Source organism: Mustela nivalis (assembly GCF_964662115.1).
Source record: "Mustela nivalis genome assembly, chromosome: 18".
Classification (NCBI taxonomy): Eukaryota; Metazoa; Chordata; class Mammalia; order Carnivora; family Mustelidae; genus Mustela; species Mustela nivalis.
The window spans coordinates 55,558,307-55,583,709 of NC_139037.1; the positions used below are offsets into that span (position 1 = coordinate 55,558,307).

Genomic DNA, 25,403 nt, shown 5'->3' on the forward strand with positions numbered 1-25,403 from the left:
TGAGGGAGAAGCCCACCTCTATTAGGAGGAATGGGGAGACGAGTCAGAGTCCCCTCCCTCTCTGCTTGTCTCATTTCTCCAACCACAACAACAGCGCAACAGACAACAAAAAGACAGGACAAAGACAACCGCAGACCCAGCAGCCCTCCTGGGGTCACCCAACATTAAAGGATGGCCATTCAGATATGCAGAAAGTCCGAAACTTTCCCTTTCATATGTCCGCACTCAGGTTATGAGCTCTTTCCCTAATGTCTGAGAAGTGGTCAATCATCAGAGACAGACGGGTCGTCTGTCCCATCACGTCCTCAGCCCACAACAAGACAAATACACTTACGACAATTAACAAGAACGCACTCACAAAGACAAACGATCCAGCGCGGCTGCGAAGACAAAACTGGAAGGATGTTAAGGGAGAATCCGGCCGTAACAGCAGCCGGCTCTCTTCACAGATGAGGACCTCGTCCTTTGGGCCTGACCGCACCAGCAGCTGAGCCTCCAGACACGGGCCGACCGCAACGGCAGCCGAGCCTCCAGATGGGGGCAAAGAGACCCCAGTTGACGGCCCGCCAAACGTCCGCTTGAGCCAATGTCAACTCCAGATACTCAGATTGGAATTCCTACAGGTAAAAAAAAATGCAGAGTGGAGCTCCCAAAGTATGCAAATAGATATAAAAACAAACAAACAAGTGCACTCACCAGCTGGCGCAGGACCCTTTGGGTCTGAGTCCTGGGGTCTCTCAGATCTCGGTGGAACCTCCAAATGTTATGCCCGTTTTCACGTCCGAGAAACCACCAAGGAGCCAACACTGATGCAATCACACGAGGGTTTATTTAACAAGCTTAAGCTTGGGCCCAAGTATACCCGACGTAGCGGAGTAGGGACTTGGACCCCGAGCTTAGTCAAGGCAGGGGTATTCATGGGTTCCTATTACTAAAGCAGGGTGGGGATTCCTGTTACTAAAGCAGGGTGAGGGCTTCTGGAACTAAAGTAAAGTAGGGGAAAGTTCAGCCCTTGTTCACAGGGGCCTGAGATGGCTGCCGAAGTTAAGATGGCTGTACTTAGGCTAAGGCTAAACCTGAGGTGGGATGGCCTTAATTTTTCTCGGCCTCCACACCCAGTGGAGGAGGGACTCGACCTTGAGAGGAGGGAGGAGAAGCAGAAGGGAAGTAAAGCCAGTCTGATTCTAGGCTTGTGCCCCCCACAAAAATGCCAATGTGGAGGTCCTAACCCCCAGCCCCCCAAAATGTGACCTTATTTGGAGACAGGATCTTTAGGGAGACAATGACATTAAAATGAGGGCGTTAAGTGGGGACCAGAATCCTGGATGACTGGTGTCCTAAAAAGAGGAGGAAATTGGGGCACTCCCCTCTAAGAGAGGAGAGATAGTGGTCATCGCAAGCCAGGAGAGGGCATGGGAACAGATCCTCCCTTACCACCTCAGAAGGGACCAACACTCCGGACTATGATTCTGATTTCCAGCCCCCACAGGCATCAGGCAATCAATGTCTGTGGTTTAAGCCCTCCATCGGTGGTACCTTGTTTTTGTGGCCCCTGGGACCCCCCCCCCGCCCTGACCCTGTGCACTTCCTGTGTGCATGCCCTGGTGTGTTCCCTCCCACGGGGAACCAGGGCTGTTCTGGGTGATGTATAGGATATGACAGACGTGACCATGTGTGACCGAGGCAGGCTCGGCCCTGAAGGCATGGCGGTTTCCACCTTGGTCTCTTGGATTTCTCGCTCGGGAGGCATCCAGCCGCTGTCAGAAGGCTTACGCTGCCCCATGTCACGAGGACCGGACCATCCAGCTAAACAGAACCTTCCTCCCAGCTCCCCTCCCTTTCCTTCAGACCCTTCTGGTGCTTTCTCCAGGATCCCCCCTACCCTCAGCCCCAGACCATGCTGACTCCAGCAGGACTTCAGGAAGTAAACGGGGGTCAAAATGACTTTGGGGAGGGGTGCCTGGGTGGCTCAGTGGGTTAAGCCATTGCCTTCGGCTCGGGTCATGATCTCAGGGTCCTGGGATCGAGTCCCACATCGGGCTTTCTGCTTGGCAGGGAGCCTGCTTCCTCCTCTCTCTCTCTGCCTGCCTCTCTGCCTACTTGTGATCTCTCTCTGTCAAGTAAATAGGTAAAATCTTTAAAAAAAATAACTTTGGGGAGAAAGAACATTACTGATACGTGGAAACAAAGGTGCTGGACCTCAGAAGCATGCCAGGAAATGGGCATAAGGAAGACACTTGGAAAGCGTGTAAGACTGGAAAGGGATGGGTCAGAAATGTTCTCGAAACGAGAGTGCTTGCTTATGCTCAGTGACAATTTTCCATGAGCGTAAATGACTGTATGCTAAGATTTTGGAGGGGCGTGTGCTTAGCTGGCTCAGCCGGTGTAAGGTCTGCCTTCGGCTCAGGTCATAGTCCCGGGGTTCTGGGATTGAGTCCTGCGTTGGGGGGGGGGGGTCCCTGCTCAGCGGGGAGCCTGCTTCTCCCCAACCGCCTCCCGTGCCACTCTCCCTCCTTGTGCTCTCTCATTCTGACAAATAAATAAAATCTTTAAAAACAAATAAGTTTGTTTTTTTTTTTAATATCCAAAAAGGAGTATTACAAGAAAGATACCGGTATATCCATAAAGCCAAATGCACTGAACACAGGAAAGCCCGAATCGTGATCCCCTGGTCCAACTCTCATCCACACAGGGGTTTCTCAGAGGGACTCTGTGCCCTGGGGGCCTAGGCAGTGCCAAGGGGTGAGGCCATCTGCCTGCAGCTGGCTGCTGACATGGCCGGACTTTTGTCTTTTGGGACCCCTGGGTTCCACCAGCCACTCCTAGGACCTTACACTCTGGGAGTCTTTGCTGCCTTGGGCAGAGTGGTGTGGAGTACTTCCTGAGTCCCACGTGCACCCCCATTTCCCAAAGCCACGGACAAGGAGAGGGCGAAAATAGGTTTCCATGTTAAACCCTCTGGAAAGTTCGGGGTGCACCAACCCACACTCCTGTGTGTGGCGGGCACTTCCGGGGCCTTCCCACGACACTAAATGAACTTGTGGCAAGAGCCTCGGAGGGAAGTTCTGGATTAGGTCCGCTCGGCAAGGCCCAGAGAGGTTAAGTTACTAGTTCCAGGTCACCCAGCTGGGAGGCCTCAGGGCCTGGAGTTCTCTTTGGCCCCACCCAGGTCAGCGGCGATGCCCACCCACTCTGGCAGGAAGGCTGCTTGGGGCTTGAAGATCCAGCGAAAGGGGGAGCCGGGCAGGGTAAAATTGGCCAGGTAGACGGTGTCCCCGCCCACTAGGTAGGCAGCCCAGATCCCGAACGTGCCCACGGTGATAACGCTGTGGTTACACTGAGTGAGCAGCGCGAAGTCCCTGGCGGGGGAGCCCTGAAGGCCATTGCCCGCGAACACCACATCCCCCCGGGAGGCGTCAATATTCTGCCGACACCAGGCCATGTCGTCGCTGGTGACCACGAAGACGGGGGAGCGGTGGCGGGCCCGGAACCAGGCCAGGGCCTGGCGCAGGTAGTCCCGGTCGGCGACCACACCCTTCCACACCTGCGGCATGATGCGCACGTAGTCCCCTCGGCGCACGTGGACGCCCACGAAGGTCACCCGCCGGGCCCCCTTGGCCTGCAGGCCCCTTAGAAACTTCTGGGCGTCCTCCCGCACGTGGTCGTGCAAGGTGAACTCCTGCAGGATCTCATCTCGCAGGTGGTGGTAGAAGGTCCAGGAGCAGGGGTAGCCGGTGAGGCGCACGTACTCCCCGGGGATGTGGCGGTAGCGCTCCTCCATCCAGTCGTTCAGGTGGTAGTTCTGCCAGGGGATGCGGCCGGCCGTGCTGCCGTGCAGGACCGGGAGGCTGATCCGGAAGATGGGGGCCAGCGTGCTGTGCATCTCGGCAGGGATGAAGGCCGGCCGCCCGTTCATCTTGGCCAGGGCGTACAGGGTGGCGTACTCGCCCATTTGGTTCCCCAGGCGGCCTTTGGCCGTGATGGTGAACATGCCCCCTGGGGGCAGGGGTCCAGGGAGCAGGACCACGCGGCCTGAGGCCCAGGGGGCGGGCACCAGGGCCAGGCGGTGGTGGCAGTGGAAGATGGTGGACACCACCAAGAGGATGAAGAAGAAGTAGATGGTGGAGACAGAAGGGCAGGTGGCCCGGAATCCCAGGATGGCTGGGGTAGGGGAAGGGAGCAAAGGGGAAACGGGAAGTGGTCAGGAGCGACAGCTAGGGCCACCCGAGTCCTGTTCACCTCCAAATCATACATTCCTGTGCTCAACTCCTCCAAGCAAGTCCAGGGGCGTCCAGTATGTCCTGACCCGCTTTCTGCTTCTCCCTTTACCTGTGGTTTCCCCATGGCTGCAGCTTGGGAGTCTCGTGGGCCTGGGCAGAAGGAAGCACTGGGTGGCAGGACCCCGACTCTTCCTGCTCTGCCTTCTGCCCCACCCCTCTCCAGGAGCCCCACTACTCCCTCCGGCCAGCCTCATTAAATGGCAGGTTTCTGTGGGCCTTGCCTCAGCTCTCCTCTTCCTGCTCCAATATTCCAGGGCTCCTGACTTTAGTAATCTGACCCTTTGGGAAATCTGAACACTTATGGGCCCTCCTCAAATGTCCCTTGTTTAATGTGGGTCCCCAGCGAGGTCGGCTGGCTCTTCCACAGGAGGGCTAAAGTAGGACATCACCTGCCCTTCCCTGGCAGGGTACCATAAATGCCCTGCCCGCTGCTTTTGTTGCCAAAAAATGAGCCCCTCTTCTCTCTGGGCTGGTGACTGCTCTGTCCCAATCCTCATCACGCTGTCTGCTCAGCTCAGGTCCCGCTGGGGGCCAGCTTTCAAGGCTGTCCAGGTCCCAAAGCCAGAGCAGGTGAGCTGAGCAGGGACTGGAGCCTGGGCCACTGGAGAAGAAGCAGCGACTCAGGACCAATGTACCTGCCCAGGGCCTCCCTGGTGCGCAACTGGGCAGTTGTCCAAGGCCTGCACTCACGAGGACCTACGCTTCACCCGGCTGGCTGTCAACTGAACAGGCGGCTTCTGATCTCGGGGTTGCAAGTTTGAGCCACATGCTGAGGGTAGAGTTTACTTTAAAAAAAAAAAAATGGGGGCGTGCACTTGGTTTAATGCTCTGCTCTCACTAGGTAGAAATTATCAGTACATCCAAATAAGGAATCCCATGTTTTCACTCCCAGCTAGGCTCTGCAAATCCGGCTGCTAGTTCATTAGGCTGTCACCTTCTGTCCTTGAGTCTCAAGAGTGCCCTCTCCTGGCTTCTTGTCAGAAAAGTCCCAGAAAACCAGTACATCTGGGCTGCGGCCCCGGACCCCAGGCAGTGATTCCTTACCCGCCACCTTCCTGAAGACTGGTGGCCAACCCCCATCTGAACTGAACTCCTGTGGGGACAAAATGGGGCCTGAAGCGACCTGCGGCTCCTTGTGGACTAGACTTAATGTGATGCCCGTGTGTTTTGCTGCACAAACCGTTAACGTTCAATTATGGGATCTGCCCAGACCCCGCACCCCGCCATGGGGCCGATGGCGAGTTTCTGAACCCCGTCTGGTCCAAAAGTTTCAGGTATGAGTCTGCGGGCCTGTCTTCACTCATCTAGACCTCGTGGTCTCCCCTGGGGAAGGCGCATTGTTAGAGTCATTTGACAGATGAGATCGCTGAGGCACAGAGAGGTTAAGAAACCTGCCGGAAGTCACACAGCTAGGAAAGAGGGAGCAATGGATCTGAACCTCAGAAATCTGTGCTCTCCGTTGCTGTCCTCGATTTTTCAAGTCTTCCGGAGGGAGAGCTCTCAGATGTACGCTCTCTGTCCAGTTATACGCAGAGCATGACCTGCCCTGCCTCCTGGAACCTCTTATTTCTGGGCCACTGAGGTAGGGATGAAAGACCTCTGAAAGCCCAGAGCTGTGGGTCCCACCTGGCTGAGCCATCACAGAACTGTGCCCCAGGGAGATCCTGCTTCCTTCTCTCTGGGGCGCTGTGAGGGGGAAGGTGCCCAATCCTGGAGGAGCGCCCCCCCCCCCCCCCCCCCCCCCCGCCACAAAAATAGTTTCTTTCCCAATTTGGAGAATTCTTTCTGCTCAGCTCCTGCCCCTGCCGCTGCTTCTGCCCTTCCCCCCACAGCGTCCCCCAAGGTACCTTTGGGGGTAATTGCCTCAAGCAGCTCAGGCTGCAGAAAAAATCGAGAGTGAGGAAGAAGCCTCCCTCCAGGTCACATTAGCTTAAGAAACTTCTTGTCCCCAGGAGGGGAGGAAAATAAAGGGAGACCCAAACCTTCTGGACTTTTCTCTGGCCAAGATAGGGTCGCTCCTATCTTGAGGATGCCTGGGTGCCTTCTCCTCCCCACTTTCAGGCCTCAGCCCAAAAGTCCCCTCCAGAACCCTGCCCTGCCCGCACTTTCCTGCCCGCTTTTGCTCCGAAGTGCCTGTCACCTTCTGCCATTCTCTAGAACAGAATTACTTACTGCTTTTCCATAGCGATCTCTCCTCTAGATTGTAAACCTGACAAGGACGGGATTGCTGGGGTGCGGGTACATAGGAGGGAGGGAGCCTTGCTCTTCCCTTGCTCCCTGGGCTCACAGTGCCTGTCTCCGCCTGTCCCCAGGCACCCGTATGCCCCCTCTTGCAGCCAACTGCTCCCCACAGCCTAATTTCAAAACTGATGTCTCTGTCCCAGTGCCTGCCCAGGCTTGTCCCTCCACGGTGGTGCAAGGGGGTCCCCAGGAACCAGAGTCACAGACCGTCCTGGCTGTGCCGGACCCCAGAACAGGCTCCTGATAGAAGGGGGGGGGTCCCAAATCCCTCTCAGGGTTGGGTCCACACTGCACCACAATAAACCAGTAAACATACCAGTAAACATACACAAAGCCATGCAGCACATATCTGGGTCTAAGCTCCCGAGGGCTTCTCTCAGAGGGAAGGAGTGGAAAGCTTTATTTTTCTAGTCAAAACCAGTGGGTCTGTAATGGTTGACACATTTGCACGAAAATCTCATGACTGAAGTGTTAAGGCCATGGGGAGGCTGTCTTTGAGCTCTGTCCCTGTCCCCCTCAAGGTCCCTGCTCTCTTCCTCCAACACCAGAGAAGGGAGGCCCAGGGAGTCTCACCTCCTCACTTCCTTCCCCAATGTCTTAGAAAGTGGCCCAGTTCTTTGGGTTTTCCTATGGCCGCCCAGATCTTGCCAAAAGGAAAGCGACTCACCTTAAAGCTCAGTTTACCCACAGCAGACAGAGGATCCAGAGGGGAGGAGGGGCTGGCTGGGGGTCCCACCGCCTGGCAGATCAGCCCCTACCCCTCCCGATGGGAGGGATGGACTGAACCACCCACCATGTGGTGAGCTGAGCCCAGCCTCCAGTAGCTGGGAGCGGTGGGGAGTAGGTGGGACAGAGTCTGAGTGTGACGGCAGTGGGGACCCCGACCCGGACCCGGGAAGCCCATGGAGCCACTGTCCCATCCTACCTGTCTTGAGCCTCCTGGGCCAGCGTGCTCTGGGCTGCCTGGTTTCAGGCCCCCCTGGGGTGACATCCCTCACGTCCCACACAGTCCTGGGTGGTGTGGCTGGATGGGGTCCCTGTGGGGAGAGTGTGGCTGTGGTTGGCAAAGGGACTGGGGCGGGGGTGGGGGGGAGTGGTGGTGGTGTTGGATTCTGCGGGCTCTGCTCAGAGCTCCCGCCCAGAACCCCCACTAGCCTGGGGCCTGACAACAGCCACTCGGCACTCACTCCTGAGAGCCCACGCCGCAACCGCCAAGCTCCTGCAGGAGGGAAGAACACCACGTGAGAAGCTAACTGCAGGGGACACTCTCTTCTTGGGTGCAGGTTTGGCCAATGTCAGGTACAAAGGGCAGCGTGCGTGCAAAAAAGCCAGGGAAAAGGAGCCTGGGCCCCAGATGGACCCCTTCACTGCCCAGGCATGGGGGCCTAATGATGGGTCTGGTGGGAGCACAGCTAGACTGTGCTCCTTAAAGGGGGGGTGGGAGTGGGCTTTGGCTCCCCGAGGGGTAGGCGCTGGGGGCTGGACATCTGGGTCCCCAGATGGGCAAGGGCTGGCTTCCGGATTCCCCGGGGATGCCGGGGGGACTTGTGGCCTGGCTGGTTGAGGTGCTAAGGGCCAAAAACGGTACCCCGTGAACCACCCAGGCAAGAAAGGAGAGGTAGGAGATGGGGGCTCGATCCTTAACGAGGCTGGCGCTAAGGGACAGGGCGAATGCCAGGGCCGCATGGGCGCAAAATGGCGCCAGGCTCATCGGGAGGGGCGGCGGAGGGTGAGGCCCATTATCCGGGGCCCAGGGGTGGGGGGGTGGCAGTCTCTGGCAACCACAGTGGGGATACTGGGGGCTGTGAAATCAGGCCCAGGGCGTTTGTGACCCCAGCCGCAACCCTAGATGCCTCAGAGTCTCCCGGGAGCAAGCCAGGGGCATGGACACTGGGGCCCAGAAATGCTCCAAAGTCCCCAAACCTAAGGCAGTTCGTCATTAGGGTCTGCTGGTCCCAGAAGGGGAAAACTAGGGAGGGGGTGCTTTCCACACCAAGCCCTCCCTAGCCCCTGCCATCCCAGGGTCTGGACTTCAGGCACCCCTCAGACACTCTGCCACCTGGCCTTGCCTCTCTTTCCGCCCCCACCCCCGCCAGCACCTGCCACCTCCACTCTGTTAGACCTTCTAATCTGGGGACCTTAGGGTGGGTAGAGAATGTGGGGGCTCCACTCTCCTGACCCTGAGGCCTAGGATGATAGGCGGGAATGGGGAGGGCTGAGATTATCAGAAAGTCCTCTGAAATCCAAGGATAGGGTCCTCCTACTCTGAATTCTAAGGACTCAGACATCTGCTTTCCTAACCCCCCTTCTTCAGCTCCTGAGTGACCCAGTCTTCGAGTCCCCTGCGTGACCCTCTCTGGTTCCTTAGCACACAGTTCTCTGGGCTTTGCAACTGGGTGGGAAAGGGTTAAGGCCTGGTGGAGGCTAGGGGTGGGTGGCAGTGAGGAGGAGGCAGTGAGGAGGAGGCGGCTGGGTTGTTTGGCGATAATCCCCCTCCGTGCCCTGGGTGTGGAGAACAAGGTTAGGGCCCCACATGGGAAAGGGCCTCTGCTCTGATCCTCGTGGGCCAGGGGCCTGGCCTCCAGCTTTTGATGCCCCGCCGAGCCCCTCCCCCACTTCCCCACCTCCCTACCGGCCAAGCTAGGGAGGCCCTTCATTCTCCTCCAGCTCCTTGGGTGTGTCTCCGAGCCCCCAGGTCTGCCTGTCTGTCCTGGCCCCGGCCTCTCTGAGACTCCGTACCCCCCATTCTCTGTGGATCTGGGAGTCCAGCCGCAACCCATCTGGACCTTCCGGCCTCCCCTTATATCCGGTCCTCTATCCTCACGCTTCCTTCTCTGCACCTGGCCCTTCCCTTAGACTTGGATTCCCTTCCTCTCTGTCTTTGCTGTCTGTGCCTCTGTCTCTTTATCTATTTCTTCGTTTCTAAGCTTCATCAGTATCCAAGTCCCCCTCCCCCGCTTGTGGTCTCTCTAGGTTTCCCCATCTGTCCCCACCCCTGCCGTCTCCCCAGGGCCCCCACCCCTCGACACTGACGATAGCTCTGGGGTGTTAAGCTACGGATTAGTTCAGGCAAAATTCTCAATTTTGCTTGCGTTCTTTTCCCTTTGGGTTATGTAAACAGTAATTCTCCCCAGATGGAACTATTTTCCTCGCTTAGCAGCAGCCGGGGAGGGGGCTCAGGCAGGGCAGGGGGTGGAATGCAGGGGGTTCCTCAGAGAGCCTGGGGCGGGGGAGCGGGGTGGAGACTGACCCATGAGGGCAGCCTGAGGCCCTCAGCCTGGTCCCTCTTCTCCTCTCCAGGTACGTGCTCTGCTAGGACCATGTCCATGACCTTTGCACTCTTGCTCCTCCTGGGCCAGGCAGCCACCGCAGACCCATGTTACCATCCTGGTGGCCGTCCGCGCTTCTGCCTCCCACCAGTGACCCGGCTGGCTGGCATGGCGACCTCCTGTCCCCAGGCCTGTGCTCTCTCCCTGGGGCCGGACCTCAGCCCCCAGGCCACCTGCAATGGCAGTCTAACCCTGGCCCTGGGTGGCCCCTTCCTCCTGACGTCTGTCAGCCTGCGCTTCTGCACCCCAGGATCCCCGGCCCTGGTCTTGTCTGCTGCCTGGGCTGCAGGAGGTCCCTGGAGATCGCTGTGGCGCAGACCCGCCTGGCCCGGGGCCTTGGGAGGCCCCGAGAAGGTGACCTTCCGAGCCTTGCCAGGCCCTAAATCCAGCGTCCTGGTCAGTCACCTCCGCGTGGAGTTCGGGGGCCGGGCGGGGCTGGTGGCGGCTGGAGTTCGGGGGCGCTGCCAATGCCATGGCCACGCAGCCCGCTGCGCCGCCCGCGCCCGGCCCCCCCGCTGTCGCTGCCGCCACCACACCGCCGGCCCCGGGTGCGAGAGCTGCCGCCCGTCCCATCGAGACTGGCCCTGGCGGCCTGCCACGCCCTGGCACCCCCACCCTTGCCTGCGTGAGTCCTTGGGGCCCCCTCTTCCTGCCCTCACCCACTCCCACCCTGCCCCCACCCTCTAGGGGCTGGTCCCTGGTCCCTACCAGCAGGGCAGTGTGCTGTCTCCCTCCAGAAAGCTCCTGGCTCTTCGCTTCACCCCTGCTGATCCTGAGCCCGCACCCTCCTCCCCTGCCCTACAGCCTCCCACCTTCGCTCCCCCTGCCTGTCCTGGTCCTTGCTGCCCCGACTTCCAGCTGCCCCATAAGAGGCTCCAGCCTCTTGCCCACTTGCCATTGCGAAGCTGCTGCTGCTATGAAAAGCATTTCCTGAGCAAGCGCAGGTACAGGACGGTTGGACCTTTCCTGACTCCTCAGACCCACCACAGCAGTTAAGTCCATACTGAGGCACCACCTGCTGTGTACCAGGCGGGGTTTCTCATCACGTCCATTTTACAGACCAGGAGACTGAGTTTAGGTGGGGAGAAGTCCCTCGCACAAGGACACACAGCTAGGAAGTGGCAGGTCCAAACCCGAGCTCAGAGCTCGGGGGTCTTGGCTTGTCCCTGCCAAGCTCCTGTCAGGGGCAACCTTGCTAGGTTCTCTGGAGCGACAGACAGGCCCATGGGCTTGGCAGTGAGCCAGCCAGCCTGGGCTCAAATCCCAGCTCCTCTGCTTCCAGGCTGTGCGACCACAGGCAAGTGACTTGACCTCTCTGGGCCTACACTTCCTTCTCGACTGTAACGTAGGGACAGTGACAGCATTTCTTTCATAGGCTGTAGTGCAAATCCAATGGGTCGATATGTATAAAGTCCTTAGAATAAAGCTGGGTATGGCACCTGGTACCGAAGAAGAGCTTGCTGCGTACCTGCCAATGTTACCGGTCTCCAGATGAAGAAGGGGGACCCCCAGAGGGGAGGCATCTCTTGCCCTCAGGCTCTGTGCCAGCAAGGGGCAGTGCTGGGTCTAGACTCAGGGAGACAGAACTTCCTCCATAGCGAGCAATCCCCTACACCACGCAGGTAGATCAGAGCTCCTGAGGCCTGCTCCACGCTCCACTCCCTCTCCCCTCCACAGTGTTTCCAGACCCCGAGCTTCTGGAGCCTGGCCCTTCCCCATTGCTCCAGCAACCCCTCCTCAGAAACAGCCCTCCTTCTTGCACTGCCAGCCTGCGGGCCTGGCTAGAGGGTCTGAATAAGTTATGAGGCCTTGGGAAGTACATCTACTCTACCGACAGACAGACAGACAGACACACACACACCCCTCCTCTCTCCACCCTCCAATTCTTTGCCCATCCCTGCTCTCTTTCTTCCTGCCATGTTGTGTAGAGTAACTTACAGCCCGCCCCATCGTCCTTGGCTCCCCACTCTGTCCTCCTTCCCATCGGGGTCTTGCTGGACCCTCTGCTCCCACCACCCCTGGCCCACTCCCACCAGCCAGATCTGAGACCCCTGCGGGGTGGGGGTTTTGGGAGGGGGAAGGAGGGGAGACTTACATTGCCTGGGGGTAGGATTTGGTTCATCCTGGGCCCCGAAAGGGCCTGGGAGCTGGGGAGGCCTTCCCTCTGAGGATCACCATGTTGCCCCAGGCTGAGCATGGCCCCGGCTGCTGCACCTGGGTAAGAAGCCAACAGTGTTGTGACGAAGCAGAGTCTGGGCGGACAGGGTGGGACTAAGTCCTGTGGCCGAGCTGCCAGCTTTATGGGGCCCAGTGTTCTAAACCCCTTCCAGCCATGTGAATCTTCCGGATGGAATTGAGTTGAAGTCTTCACCCTCAGGTCAGAAAGAACCCAAAGCCTGATTCTTCCCACTGATAACCTGAAGAGTACTGCGGCCCACAGCAACCCAGGGAGAGAGGGGCTAAAATCCCCACTGCATAAGGAAACCAAGGTTTAGGGAGGCGAGTCATTTCTTTCCTGCAGCTGTCCCCCTATGTTATGGGCACCTGCCAGTCCAGGCCTCCCAAACCCCACAGGGGTTAAAAACTCCTTACACCTCTCCCAAGAGCAGTCCATGAACCCCCTCCTGTGGCCCCTCACTCAGAAACGCTGGCTAGAAATACAGATCCCTGGGCGCAGCTGAAGGTCTGGGGTGTGCCCTGGAAGATGTGTGGTTTCTTCTTAACATTTCCTGGTAACTCTAAGAAGTAGGAAGGTTTGAGAGCCAAGGCCTCACTGATCAGCGCTCCCCAGGAACACACACACACACACACACACATACACACACAAAGTCCTCGTGCCATGGTGGGCCACACTGGAGCACGGTTGCCAAGAGCTCTGGGTTCTGAGCCTGCCTCTGACCGCCCCCAGCCGTGTTACTTTGGGCAGATGACTTTGCCTCTCTGTGCCTCTGCTTTTGCATCAGTAAGTTGGGGTTGATGACAGCACGGGCCTCACAGAGCTGCTCTGAGAATGAAACATGCTGAGCACGGATGCGCATGCTCTGTGTCACAGGCCCTGGGGCAAGCCCTTTATATCCTTTTGGTTTCCTTTAAACCTTGCAGAAGGGACGCTGTAACTGGTGTCTTACAGTGAAGGAGGCCGAGCTGTAGAAAGAAGTCACTTGCGTAAGGAGCACGGTGGGGAGCAGACATGCAGCGGGGCTGACCCCACAGCCCGAGCCCCCGGGAGCAGAGTGGCCGCTCCTCCCTAAGCTCCCAGTCTCACACAGACTTTGGGCCCTCGGGCTCACCCACTCCAGTCCAGTGTGCCCCCCTTAAAGATGAGAATGAGGCGGGTCTGGGACCCAGACAACCTCCTCATTGCAGGGATGCGTTATTTCCTCTCCTGAGGGTGGGGGGGGGGAAGCTGGGGACTGGGACAGAAGGCAACAGAAGGCGGGAGCCTGAGGCACATGTCACGACCTGTCTCTAGCCTGCTCCTGCAACCAGCATGCCCGACGCTGCAGGTTCAACTCGGAGCTCTTCCGGCTGTCCGGTGGCCGGAGTGGGGGCGTTTGTGAGAGGTGCCGCCACCACACGGCGGGGCGGCACTGCCACTACTGCCGGCCGGGGTTCTGGAGGGACCCCAGCCAGCCTATCACCAGCCGCAAGGTCTGCAGGGGTGAGTGCGGCCTAGAGCCCGGCCTAGAGGGAAAGGAGGTGGTGGTGCCAGACTCCTGGGGTTGGGGGATTAGGTAGGAGTGTCTGGGGCCCTGACAGCCTGGGTCCCAAGTTCCTCTCCTTATGCAGCCTGCCAGTGTCACCCAATCGGGGCCACGGGAGGCATCTGCAACCAGACCAGTGGGCAATGCCCCTGCAAGTTAGGGGTCACCGGCCTCACATGCAACCGCTGTGGTCCCGGCTACCAGCAGAGCCGCTCTCCCCGGATGCCCTGCCAGCGTGAGTCACGAGGGGCAGGGTTGCAAGTCCTAAGTGGGACAGGAAGGGGACATCCTGGATCTACAATGGGCAAGGATGCTGATGGCCAGGTCCTTGGTAGATGGAAGCTAGAGGCTGGAGGTCAGACTCTGGACCCTTGGGGGAGATGGGGACTCAAATTCCAGTCTCCTTAGTCTTGGGAAGGAGGAGGCTAGGAGCCTGGACTTCTGGATCTGAGGGAGGAGGGGGTGGGGGATCTGAAGGAAGAAGGGACTAGGGACCAACTCCAGGTCCTAGGAGGAGGAGGGCAAAGGCAGCGCGCACTCCTGGGTTTTAAGGGAATAGACATGGGATCTGGATGCCTGGATACCTGTTGGGGTGGGGACGCATGGGAGGGGGCATTAAGGGTAAATTTCTCCTTTGGTTTCTCACAGGAATTCCAGAGGCAACCACCTCCCTGGCTACTACCCCTAGTGCTTACAGCTCTGGTAAGACCGGTTGGTGTGGAGAACCCGGAGATCAAGGGCGATCAGGGATGGGCTGCTTGGGCCCCCAGATGGGGATACAAGGGTGGCCCACTGAGCCCAATCCCAAGGGGTAGGGCACCCCAGTTGTCCATCAAGATGGAGCGTGGGGATGGGCAGGATGGGGCGCTGCGGTCCAGGCCTCGGGAGCCCACTGCAGATGGCCTGACCCTCCCCAGACCCCCAATGTCAAAACTACTGCAATGTCTCGGACACCAGGGTACACATGAGCCTCCGGAGGTACTGTCAGCAAGACTACGGTGAGTGCCGGGGAGAAAAATGGCCGGCGGCTACTCAGGTGTTCTGTTGAATGCCTCCTTCTCCACTTTCAGCTTTCTCATCTTAAACGGGAAGGAGGTCTCTAAAGGACTCTTCCTGATCTCGGACCTAATGGGGCAGAAGACAAAGGGGGGCAGGGGCAGCAGAGTGGGGGTGTTCCTTATTTTTTTAGGTCTCCTCCTTCCCCATGTTCTTGGCCCCCTTCAGCTGGACATCTTTGAGGGAGAAAGGGGACCTTCTGGGGATGAAAGGAGAAGGGGGTGCCCATTGAATGGAGGGTCCTGCCTATCTTAGATACTTTGCATCACCCGTCAGGGTCCCAGATTCTGAACCGTAGGCCCACTCCCACAGAAGCTCACCCCCAAAGTTCCCTAACCCATGACCTCAGGGCCTATGACCTGGGGTAACTCAGATCTCTTAGATACTCAGGAGTTCAGCCCAGCCCTTGAATCCAGACCAACCTGTGACTTCCCTCAATGGTGTTAGACCCCAGGCCTCTCCTCCCTGAGAATCATCATCTGGCCAGTGGTGTTCTAGGACTTGGACAATAGAAACTTCTTGTTCTGCCTCCCACAGGGATCTTCCGCCCCACAGACTTAGCTTGTGAGCCAGAGTCCTGCCCACAGCACATCTCACCTTAGCCCTTCAGAGATCACGTTTCTGAATCACCACCAGTCTGACCTCAACCCTCAGGTTCTAGGTTCTGAACTCCTTCTGGCCCCCAAATTCATCCCAGAGCCTCTCCCAAGCCTTTTTCCAAGGGCTCTGCTTCTGACGTCTTTTGACTCTGCCACATTTGAGACCCCCGACCTGCCTCTTCTGCCTTGTTCCACCCACACCCACTGTGGGCCCCCCAGTCATCCCTCCCCGCACCTCAGATCATTCGGGCATCTCCTGCTCCCAGGATGAACCCCAACCAAAGCATCCCACATGGCATGTCCCATGTTCCCAGGCTCCTCCGTTTGGCCTCCCCTCCACAGGAGGAGCCCTCCATCGCCCCACTCTCCTATCACAATTCTGGCACCCCATCTCACACTCCATAGAGCCCTGCCCTCCTTGCCTTGACCATGTCTCGTCCAGCAGGGTCCACCATTCAAGACACAGGGCCATACCCCCAGAGCTCTCACCGTCCAATGTTCAAGGTCTCTCTCCTCCCTTGGGGCTTCCTGGGAACCCACCCCCGGGGTCCTGTCCCCTCTCCCCACCGGGTCAGGCCCCTTGCGACCCCAGAGCACTCCTCTCCAGCCTGGGCCTTATGGCAACCCTCCCCGCAGTTCTCCGCGCGCAGGTGCTGGCGTCGGAGGCCGCGGGCCCGGCGTGGCAGCGACTGGCCGTGCGCGTGCTGGCCGTGTACAAGCAGCGGGCGCGGCCCGTGTCCCGCGGCAGCCAGGACGCCTGGGTGCCCCGCGCCGATCTGGTCTGCGGCTGCTTGCGGCTACGACCCAACACCGACTACCTGCTGCTGGGCAGCGCAGCCGGCGGCCCTGACCCCGCGCGCCTGGTCCTCGACCGCCACGGCCTCGCGCTGCCCTGGAGGCCACTCTGGGCCCGGCCACTGCGGCGGCTGCAGCTGGAGGAGCGCGCCGGGGGCTGCCGCGGCCTGCGGCCCCCCACCTCAAGCCCAGGCCCCGAACCCCGAACCTCAGAGCCAGAGCTGGGTGCCTCCACAGCCCACTGAGGAACTTGGAAGCGACAGTGAGCCAAGCCTTCCACTTCGACGGCGCGTCCCTTGGCGAGCCAATCAGAAGCTGTGGATCCCCTGACGTCACTGGCACGCGCCCGCTAAAGTGCGTGGGGGTGGGGGCGGGGCCAGGACCCGCTCCCCTGCCCCCCACCACCAAAGGCGGCAAAACGCCAGCAAGAATTTTGAGGTATCTGGCCAGGACGTTTGGCCTGTGACCTGTGCGGCCACTCCCCTAAATAAAGTCTTAAATCTTGGGGGCAATTTTGGCTACAGCACCTGATACGTGTTGGGACGGTGGGAAGGGGGGCAAATGAAGGAAACTAAGCAGCTGAAGGACGGCTGTACTCCCCGACGCAATGCCTGATCCAAGCAAGGGGTTGGTACACCGTCTCTGCGTGCTGGTCAGATAGATCTGTGTTGCTTGATGATGGGCCTGAAGCCAGTTGGAGGGGGAGGGTGAATAGAAAAGGCGGGAAATGCGCTGAAAGAAAGGACAGCGGTTCCAGACTTCCAGAAATGTTCACACTTCAGCACTTTGTGTTCCTGATGGGTCCTACGGCAGTCTCCAAGAAAGGAATAAAGGGAATTGGGGTGAATATCCAAAGAGGGTTCTTACTGAGGTTCATCTGGTCTTGAGGTACAGCCTAAACCCTTTCCTGAGAAAAGAGCCCATTGGGAGCCACAAAATGGCATGGCATTACTTGGTGCTGATCGGAATTCTACTCCCACCCCACAGCTGGGTACCTCCAGGCCGGAGGGGTGGAGCTAAAACAACAACAACAACAACAACAACAACAATAACAACAACAACAAAACCCTAGAAGCAGTAAATACTATGGCAGTGAAGGTTGTCATGGCCTAGGACCTTCCTTGCCATCCTGACCTCTGCCCACTGCAGCCACAATGGAAAGCACCATTTCAAATTTGAGTGTTCTTTGCAGGAGAGTCACTGAGGGAGTACTCTGAGGGATCCTCAAAGGAAGAAATATGACTTAGGGTTCTTTTGAGCCTAGAGAACAACCATTTCATTCCCTGAGAGGAAAGTGGGCCTCTCAGCCAATGGAGAGTCAGGATGGGTTATGATGTCATAGGGTACTAGGTAGAAGGAAAGATCCTCCCCTTAGGGTTCTGCTATGCTCCTCATGAGACTGAAAAAGGCAGGAAATAGACTCCAGACGGTGACTGTTTAATCCCCAAGCCACCAGTAATATCTCATATCTGGGAAACGTGTCTTTGGCTTCAGCCAGGTTCACGGTGGGTGCATCTCTGAAGCAGGAGTTAGGAGTCTCTAAGAGATTTTCTTTTTCTTTTTCTAATAAAGATTTTATTTATTGACAGAGAGAGTATGAGAGGAGAGACAGAGGGGATAGGAGTGGGAGAGAATTCCAAGCAGGATCCCACTGAGTACGGAGCCGGAGGTGGGGCTTGATCTTCTGACCCTGGGATCATGACCTGAGCTGAAACCAAAAGTGGGATGCTCAACCAACTGAGCCACCCAGGCGCTCCTCTTTAAGGGATTTTCTAAGAAGCATTCTCTGTTCCAGGAAAACTATACTCCTAATCTTGTCTTTTCCCATTGTTTCTTTTTTTTTTTTTCAAGATTTTATTTATTTATTTGACAGACAGCAATCACAAGTAGGCAGAGAGGCAGCCAGAGAGAGAGGGGGAAGCAGGCTCCCCGCTGAGCGGGGAGCCCGAAGCAGGGCTTGATCCCAGGACCCTGAGATCATGACCAGAGCTGAAGGCAGAGGCTTGACCCACTGAACCACTCAGGCTCCCCTCCATTCTTTCTTGATGCCAGTTTCGTTGGGCATTTGCCCTATACCTCCCCGCCCCCCACATGTCTTGTCTCATCAGCAAGTCCTGTATAATCCACTGCCTACATATGTTCATAACTCAGCCATTTTTACATGTCCCCTCATACCACTCTGTCCAAGCCATCACCAGTGTTCTCTTGGATTATTACAGTGACCCATACTGGTTTTCCCTCTATCCCCTTAGAGTTTTCTTTGTACAGAATCAGGAAGATGGCTTTTTTTTAAAAAAGATTTTATTTATTTACTTGACAGACACATCACAAGTAGGTAAAGAGGCAGGCAGAGAGAAAGGAGGAAGCAGGCTCCCCGCTGAGCAGAGAGCCTGATGCAGGGCTCCATCCCAGGACACTGGGATCATGACCTGAGCCAAAGGCAGAGGCTTTAACCCACTGAGCCACCCAGGTGCCCCAGGAAGATGGCTTTAAAACCCAAGTCAGGGGCGCCTGGGTGGCTTAGTGGTTTGGGCTGCTGCCTTCGGCTCGGGTCATGATCTCAGGGTCCTGGGATCGAGCCCCGCATCGGGATCTCTGCTCCGCAGGAAGCCTGCTTCCCTCTCTCTCTCTCTGCCTGCCTCTCTGCCTACTTGTGATCTCTGTCTGTCAAATAAATAAATAAAATCTTTAAAAAAAAAACAAACCCAAGTCAGATCATGATCCTATTATGCCAAAATCCAACTCTTTTTTTTAAGATTTTATTTATGTATTTGACAGACAGAGATTACAAGTAGGCAGAGAGGCAGGCAGAGAGAGAGGAGGAAGCAAGCTCTGCTGAGCAGAGACCCCAATGCGGGGCTCCATCCCAGGACCCTGAGATCATGACCTGAGCCGAAGACAGAGGCTCAACCCACTGAGCCACTCAGGTGCCCCCAAAATCCAACTCTTGAGTAGATTCCCATCTCTTTCAGAATAAAATCCAAAATCTTGCTATGGTGAGTGCTGTGAAGTGTGTAAACCTGGCAATTCACAGACCTGTACCCTTGGGGATTGAAATATATTATATGTTAATAAAAAATAAAAATAAATAAAAAATTAAAACAACAACAAAAACCACACCAAAAAAAAATCCAAAGTCCTTGCCCTGCCCTACAGGGCCCTGCATGACCTACTCCCACCATATAATTGACCTCACAAGTCCCCTCATTCACACCTCTTTAGCCACACTGACCTCCTTCCTGTTCCTTTAAAAGTCAAGTGCACTTGCCCCAGGACTTTGCACTTGCTGTTCTCTCCTCCTAGGATGCACTTCCTTGCATAACAGCAAGCTAGTGCCTGCACTTCATTGATCAGGTTCTGCCAGCTCTGCTAGAATGATACAGTAAAAATTGATTTCTTGGCCGTGTATGTGTCCCATGCAAGTCACCAAGGGATGGTTCTCCGCAGAGTCATTCAAGGATTCAGGCAGAGAGACATCTACTATCTTATCACTGCACCAAATGCAAACCATGGCATCTTGATCAGCAGCAGGCAGAGAGAGAACCCGCATGGTCCCCACACAAGAAATAAATGTGTTGGCTCTGGAACGACTCCCGCACTTCCCTTCCTAGTCATTGGTCAAGAATACTCACATGGGGGGCACCTGGGTGGCTCAGTGGGTTAAGCCTCTGCCTTTGGCTCAGGTCATGATCTCAGGGTCCTGGGATTACATTGGGTGCTCTGCTCAGCAGGGAGCCTGCTCCTCCTCTCTCTCTGCCTGCCTCTCTGCCTACTTGTGATCTCTCTTTGTCAAATAAATAAATAAATAAATACTCACATGGTTTCACCTAATAGCATGAAGCTGGAGAAGCAGAATTCTCTTATGTGTCTGGAAAGAGAGAAAAATGAGTGTATTAGTTTTCTACTGCTGCCGTAACAAGTTACCATAAACTCAGCAGCTGAAACAATACAAATGTATTATCTTGCAGGGTTTTTTAAAGAGTTTTTTTTTTTTTAAGATTTTATTTATTTATTTGACAGACAGATCACAAGTAGGCAGAGACGCAGGCAGAGAGAGATAGGGGGAAGCAGACTCCCTGCTGCACAGAGAGTCCGATGCAGGGCTCAATCCCAGGACCCTGGGATCATGATCCGAGCTGAAGGCAGAGGCTTTAACCCACTGAGCCACCCAGGTGCCCCAAGAGTTTATTTATTTATGAGAGAGAGAGTGTGCAGGGGAGGAGCAGAGGGAGGGATGAGCAGACTCTGTCTCACAAGCCTCGGATCATGACCTGAGCCCAAATCAAGAGTTAGACACTTAACCAACTGAGCCACCCAGGCGCCCCTATTATCTCACAGTTCTATATGTCAAAAAGCCTGACATGGGTTTTACTAAGCTAAAATGGAGGTGTCGACAGACTGCATTCCTTCTGCATCCTCTAGGGGATAATGTTTCCTTTTCATTCCCAGCTTATACAGGCCACCCCCATTCCTTGGCTCTGGGCCCCTTCTTCCAGCTTCAAAGGCAGGTCGAGTCCCTTTCACACTGTAAATTTCTGCTGCCTCTTTTTCTGTCCTTACATCTTTTTCTCTTCCTGCTGGGAAAGGTTCTCTGCTTTTATTTTATTATTTTTTTTTTAGGATTTTATTTATTTGACACAGAGAGAGAGAGAGACACAGTGAGAGAGGGAGAATGGGAGAAGGAGAAACAGGCTTCCCCCTGAGCAGGGAGCTTAGATGCGAGGCTCACTCCATCCCTGGACCCTGAGATCAGGACCTGAGCCCAAGGCAGATGCTTAACGGCTGAGACACCCAGGTGCACCTTAACTTGAGAATCTTTTTTTTTTTTTTAATTAAGATTTTATTTATTTATTTGAAAGAAAGAGCAAGAGTGCATGAGAGGGAGGAGGGTCAGGGGAGGAGTAGAGTCCCTGCTGAGCAGGGAGTCCAAGGTGGGGCTTGATCCCAGGATCCTGAGATCATGACCTGAGCAGAAAGCAAAAACAATGGACGGAACCACCCAGGTGCTCCATAATTTGAGAATCTTTTTTTACTTTTTTAAAATTTGACGGACAGAGATCACAAGGAGGCAGAGAGGCAGGCAGAGAGAGAGGGGGAAAGAGCCTGATGCAGACCGATCCCAGGACCCAGGGACCATGACTCTGAGATCATGACCCGAGCTAAAAGCAGAGGCTTTAACTCACTGAGCCACCCAGGGACCTGAGAATCTTTTTTTTTTTTTTTTAATATTTTTTTTTTTAAGATTTTATTTATTTATTTGACAGAGAGAAACCACAAGTAGATGGAGAGGCAGGCAGAGAGAGAGAGAGGGAAGCAGGCTCCCCGTTGAGCAGAGAGCCCGACATGGGACTCGATCCCAGGACCCCGAGATCATGACCTGAGCCGAAGGCAGCGGCTTAACCCACTGAGCCACCCAGGCGCCCCAGGACCTGAGAATCTTAAAGAGCATTTCAAAGCTCTCTTACTTGGAAAGATGATAGAGGCGTGACATTTTGGGTTGGGTAAACGTAGTGATGCATTAAAATTAAACACCAGTCTAAGTAGATTCAGCAAATTAAAAAAAAAAAAAATCCTTCTCGGGGCACCTGGGTGGCTCAGTGGGTTAAAGCCTCTTCCTTCAGCTCAGGTCATGATCTCAGGTCCTGGGATTGAGCTCCCGCATTTTCCATCATTGTGGACAGTTCTCTTGGATGGCACTGCTTTAGAGACCATTTCATGAAGGGCATAAACTCCAAAGCCAGGATGCCTGGGTTTAAATCTCTGTGTGTCCCTCAGGTCTCTCATCTCTAATACTGGGATGATGAGAAGGAGGATAGGAAGTAACTCATGGGACTTATTATTATTACTATTTTAAGATTTTATTTTTAAGCAATCTTTACACCCAGTGTGGGATTCGAACCCACAACCCCAAGACCAAGAGTAGCCTTTCCACTGTTGGGCCAGCCAGGTGCCTCACGGGGCATATTATGAGGATTAAAAGAGTTACTATGTGGTTTAACGGGCTTAGAACTGCCTGGCACAGAGGAAGAGCCTTTTGAATTTGTTATTATTTAAGTGTCTGGTGGCTACACACACACACACACACACACACACACACACACACCCAGGAGAGCAGAGCCCAGAAGGCAAGAATACCGATGTGCAGAATTTGCTGGGTTCCCCTAGGGAGTGGAAGTTGGGGGCAGCTCTCTCCCTGTTCTCAAGGTGAGAAGGTGAACAGGGGCTGTGGGAACCACCCAGGCCTGGAGAGGTTTGGCCCTCCTGCCTCCCACCCAGGGGCTAGGGAGGTAGGAGATGAAAGTGAGGCACAGGGCGAGCCCCATATGTTCCCCATGACCCGAACTTTGTTCCCAGCAACCGAGACAAATAGGCATGAAATCCACATCTGGGACCCACCTCCGGCCTGGCCTTTCCCTCTGCCTCCGGGCATGGAGCCCAGTCTATCTGTGTGCTATAATGGGGGCTCAGGGACAGGTGGCTTCGAGAGCTCCAACGAGGCTCCTGCTCACCTCACCACTGCTGATGGCTTTCTGGAAAAGCAGACTCCTGAGTAAGAATTTGCCCGGTGGAGGAGAGGGAAAAGACAACCCCAGTTAGAGAAAACAGCTTGTCCAAAGGTCTGGAAGCTCAAGGACCTGGTGTGGTATAGAGAAGAGAGATGAGGCTGGGGATTGATGCTAGCCAAGGCTTGGGTGGCCTCTAAGGCCAGGCTGAGGGCCTGCGTGTTTCTCCTGGGGGTGGGGAGGGCACCAGGGAGCCATGGGAGGTCTTTGAGCCCTGGAGGGGGAGGGTCAGTCCTCTGTGAGAAAAAAATCAGTGATATGGGGGTGCCTGGCTGGCTAAGTTCGAAGAGCATGCAACCCTTGATCTTGGGGTTATGAGTTCGAGTCCCACATGGGGTGCAGAGATTACCTAAATAAATAAAACACTTTTAAAAAAGTTCACTGAGAGCCAGGAGATCAGGAAACGTCTCAGAGAGAGTGACATTCAAGGTAGGTCTTGAAGGACAGATAAAGGATTTATTTGGTCCCCAAGAGAAAGGCCGAGGGGCCGGCACTCCATCCAGGGGAGCTGGGCATCAATGGAACCGCTGTGGCTAGAGCAGAGGGAGGGTGAACTCTGGGATCTCTGAGGGGTACACTGAAGGGGGAGGGAGAGTCTGGGAGGGGAAGGCCGGGGGGCGAGGAAAGGATGAGTTTTGAGCTGGGGCCCCGGTTACAGGGACAGAAAAAGAGTCAGGAAAATGTCACCTACACCCAGAAAGCCTTCCTCTTAACCGCCGTGCAAAATTTTTTTCCCACCCATTTCTGAATGCCCCCTTCTCTCTATTTTGGCTTCATTCACTCACTTTTTTGTTTACTCAACATATACTCCTGGGGCGCCTGGGTGGCTCAGTGGGTTAAAGCCCCTGCCTTCAGCTCAGAACATGGTCCTGGGGTCCTGGGATTGGGCTCTCTGCTCAGTGGGGAGCCTGCTTCCTCCTCTCTCTCTGCCTGCCTCTCTGCTTACTTGTGATCTCTGTCTGTCAAATAAATAAATAAATCTTTTAAAAAAAGAAAAGAAGGGGCGCCTGGGTGGCTCAGCGGGTTAAGCCGCTGCCTTCGGCTCAGGTCATGATCTCAGGGTCCTGGGATCGAGTCCGGCATCGGGCTCTCTGCTCAGCAGGGAGCCTGCTTCCCTCTCTCTCTCTCTCTACCTGCCTCTCCATCTACTTGTGATCTCTCTCTGTCAAATAAATAAATAAAATCTTTAAAAAAAAATAAAAATAAAAATAAAAAAAAGAAAAGAAAAGAAAAAAAGAAACAAACAAACAAAAGAAAGCAAACGCAAAAAAACATTGTCTCCTGAGGTCTCCCTGGAAAATGCTGGGATGGAGATCTGAGTCAGACCCAGGACTTGCCCTGCAGGGGCTCCCCATCTGGGAGGGTGTGCTAGGGGACAGACTTATGTCCAGTCACATCTGGTGCGGTGGATAATAATGGAGGCAGCAGGGGACCTCGCCTCTTAGATCAGAGAAGACTTCCCAGGGGAGGTGAGGCCCTCGCTGGGCCTTGCAGGAAATCCAGTTGTCTCTCAGCAGACAGGAGGAGTCCAGAGTCTCTGGGGAGAGACATCAGGAGCATTGTCTCATTCAATTGTGTTTGATTCCTCTCCTGAGGATCCCAGTGTGCCCTCTGGGGGCCAGTGTTGGACACCCAGAGATGGGTCAGGTCTGGGCCCTTGAGGGAGGACACAGTTCCTCCCCTAATGGGATCGGTGCTCTAATGGAGGTAGCCCAGGGTGTTAGGAATGTGCACAGCAGGCACTGACTCCGGTTGGAGGAGGGGCAGCCAGGGAGGGCTTCCTGGAGGAGGAGAGTCAACAAGCCAATTTGGAGAGCCAAACTTGTAGGTAGAAGCTGCTCTTCTGCACTATCAGCCTTGTCTGTCTCTCCCTCCATGTATCTCTGGTTCCTTCATTGTCTCTACCTCTGAAAAGTTCCATGTCTTTCTCATTATTGCTCCACACCCCTGGGGTCAGCTGCAGTAAACAATGACCACAAACTGCATGGCTTAAAACAACAGCAATTTATTCTCTCACAGCCCTGAAAGCCACAGGTCCCAAATCAAGGTTTCAGCAGGGCCACAGTCCCTCCAAAGCCTCCAGGAGAGGATCTGTCCCTGCATCGCGCAGCTTCTGGGGATTCCATGTGATCCCGGGCTTGCAGCAGAATCACGCCAGCCTCTGCCTCTGTCTGCACATTGTAGTCTCGAATCTCCCTCCGCCTTTCTCTCATAAGGACAGTTGCCCTTGGATTTTGGGTCTAGCCAGATAATGCAGGATGATCCGGTCGCATGGTCACTGACTTAGTTACATTAGCAAAGACCTTTTTGGCAAATTAGGTTCCACTCTGGGTGCACTTTTTGGTGTGTGGATTTGGGGGTACCATTCAACCCATGCCATCTTGGGAGAGCCCCTTCCCTCTCAGACCAGCCTCAGTGTTCTATCTGTATAATGGGGCTAATCCTAACCCCTCTACTCCCTGGGGCCGCTTTGAGGGTTAAAACAAAGCCAACAGAGAGCATGGCACGGCCCAGCATCTAGGAAACTGGTCAGGATGGCTGCCATTTCTTCCTGATTTATTTCTCCAACAGACCTGAGTTCTCCAACCCCCAACTCCCTGCCAAGCTTCCTGACAGATTCCTCGCTTCTCGGCACAATGCCTCCATCGTGTTTTCTTCGTCCCCCTTTGCTCTATTTTCCTCCCCTGCTCCACCACTTCCTATTTGTATAACTCTGGGCAAGTCACCTGCACCCTCTGACGCTTGGCTTCCCCATCTGTAAAATGGGCCAACACAGTTCCTGGGTGGCTCAGTTGTTAAGTATCTGCCTTCTGTTCAGGTCATGATCCTGGGGTCC

The 25,403-nt window shown here is 55.5% G+C and overlaps 2 protein-coding genes across 2 annotated transcripts; one reads left to right on the forward strand and one right to left on the reverse strand.

Annotated features, from left to right (window-relative positions):
• Window positions 1-2,911: 2,911 nt before the first annotated feature.
• Window positions 2,912-16,288, reverse strand: LOC309853425 (galactoside 2-alpha-L-fucosyltransferase SEC1-like). Its single transcript, XM_082711377.1, has 4 exons — window positions 16,213-16,288; window positions 11,946-12,064; window positions 7,447-7,558; window positions 2,912-4,161 (listed from the first exon to the last, which is right to left on the reverse strand). Exons 2-4 carry the CDS (start codon window positions 12,045-12,047, stop codon window positions 3,137-3,139), a joined length of 1,239 nt encoding a protein of 412 aa, XP_082567503.1. The 5' UTR covers window positions 12,048-12,064; window positions 16,213-16,288; the 3' UTR covers window positions 2,912-3,136.
• NTN5 (netrin 5) lies at window positions 9,842-16,289 on the forward strand (the record flags this gene model as incomplete). Its single annotated transcript, XM_082711376.1, has 6 exons — window positions 9,842-10,475; window positions 13,323-13,511; window positions 13,640-13,789; window positions 14,203-14,256; window positions 14,472-14,552; window positions 15,846-16,289. 6 exons carry the CDS (start codon window positions 9,842-9,844, stop codon window positions 16,247-16,249), a joined length of 1,512 nt encoding a protein of 503 aa, XP_082567502.1. The 3' UTR covers window positions 16,250-16,289.
• Between the last annotated feature and the right edge of the window lie 9,114 nt (window positions 16,290-25,403).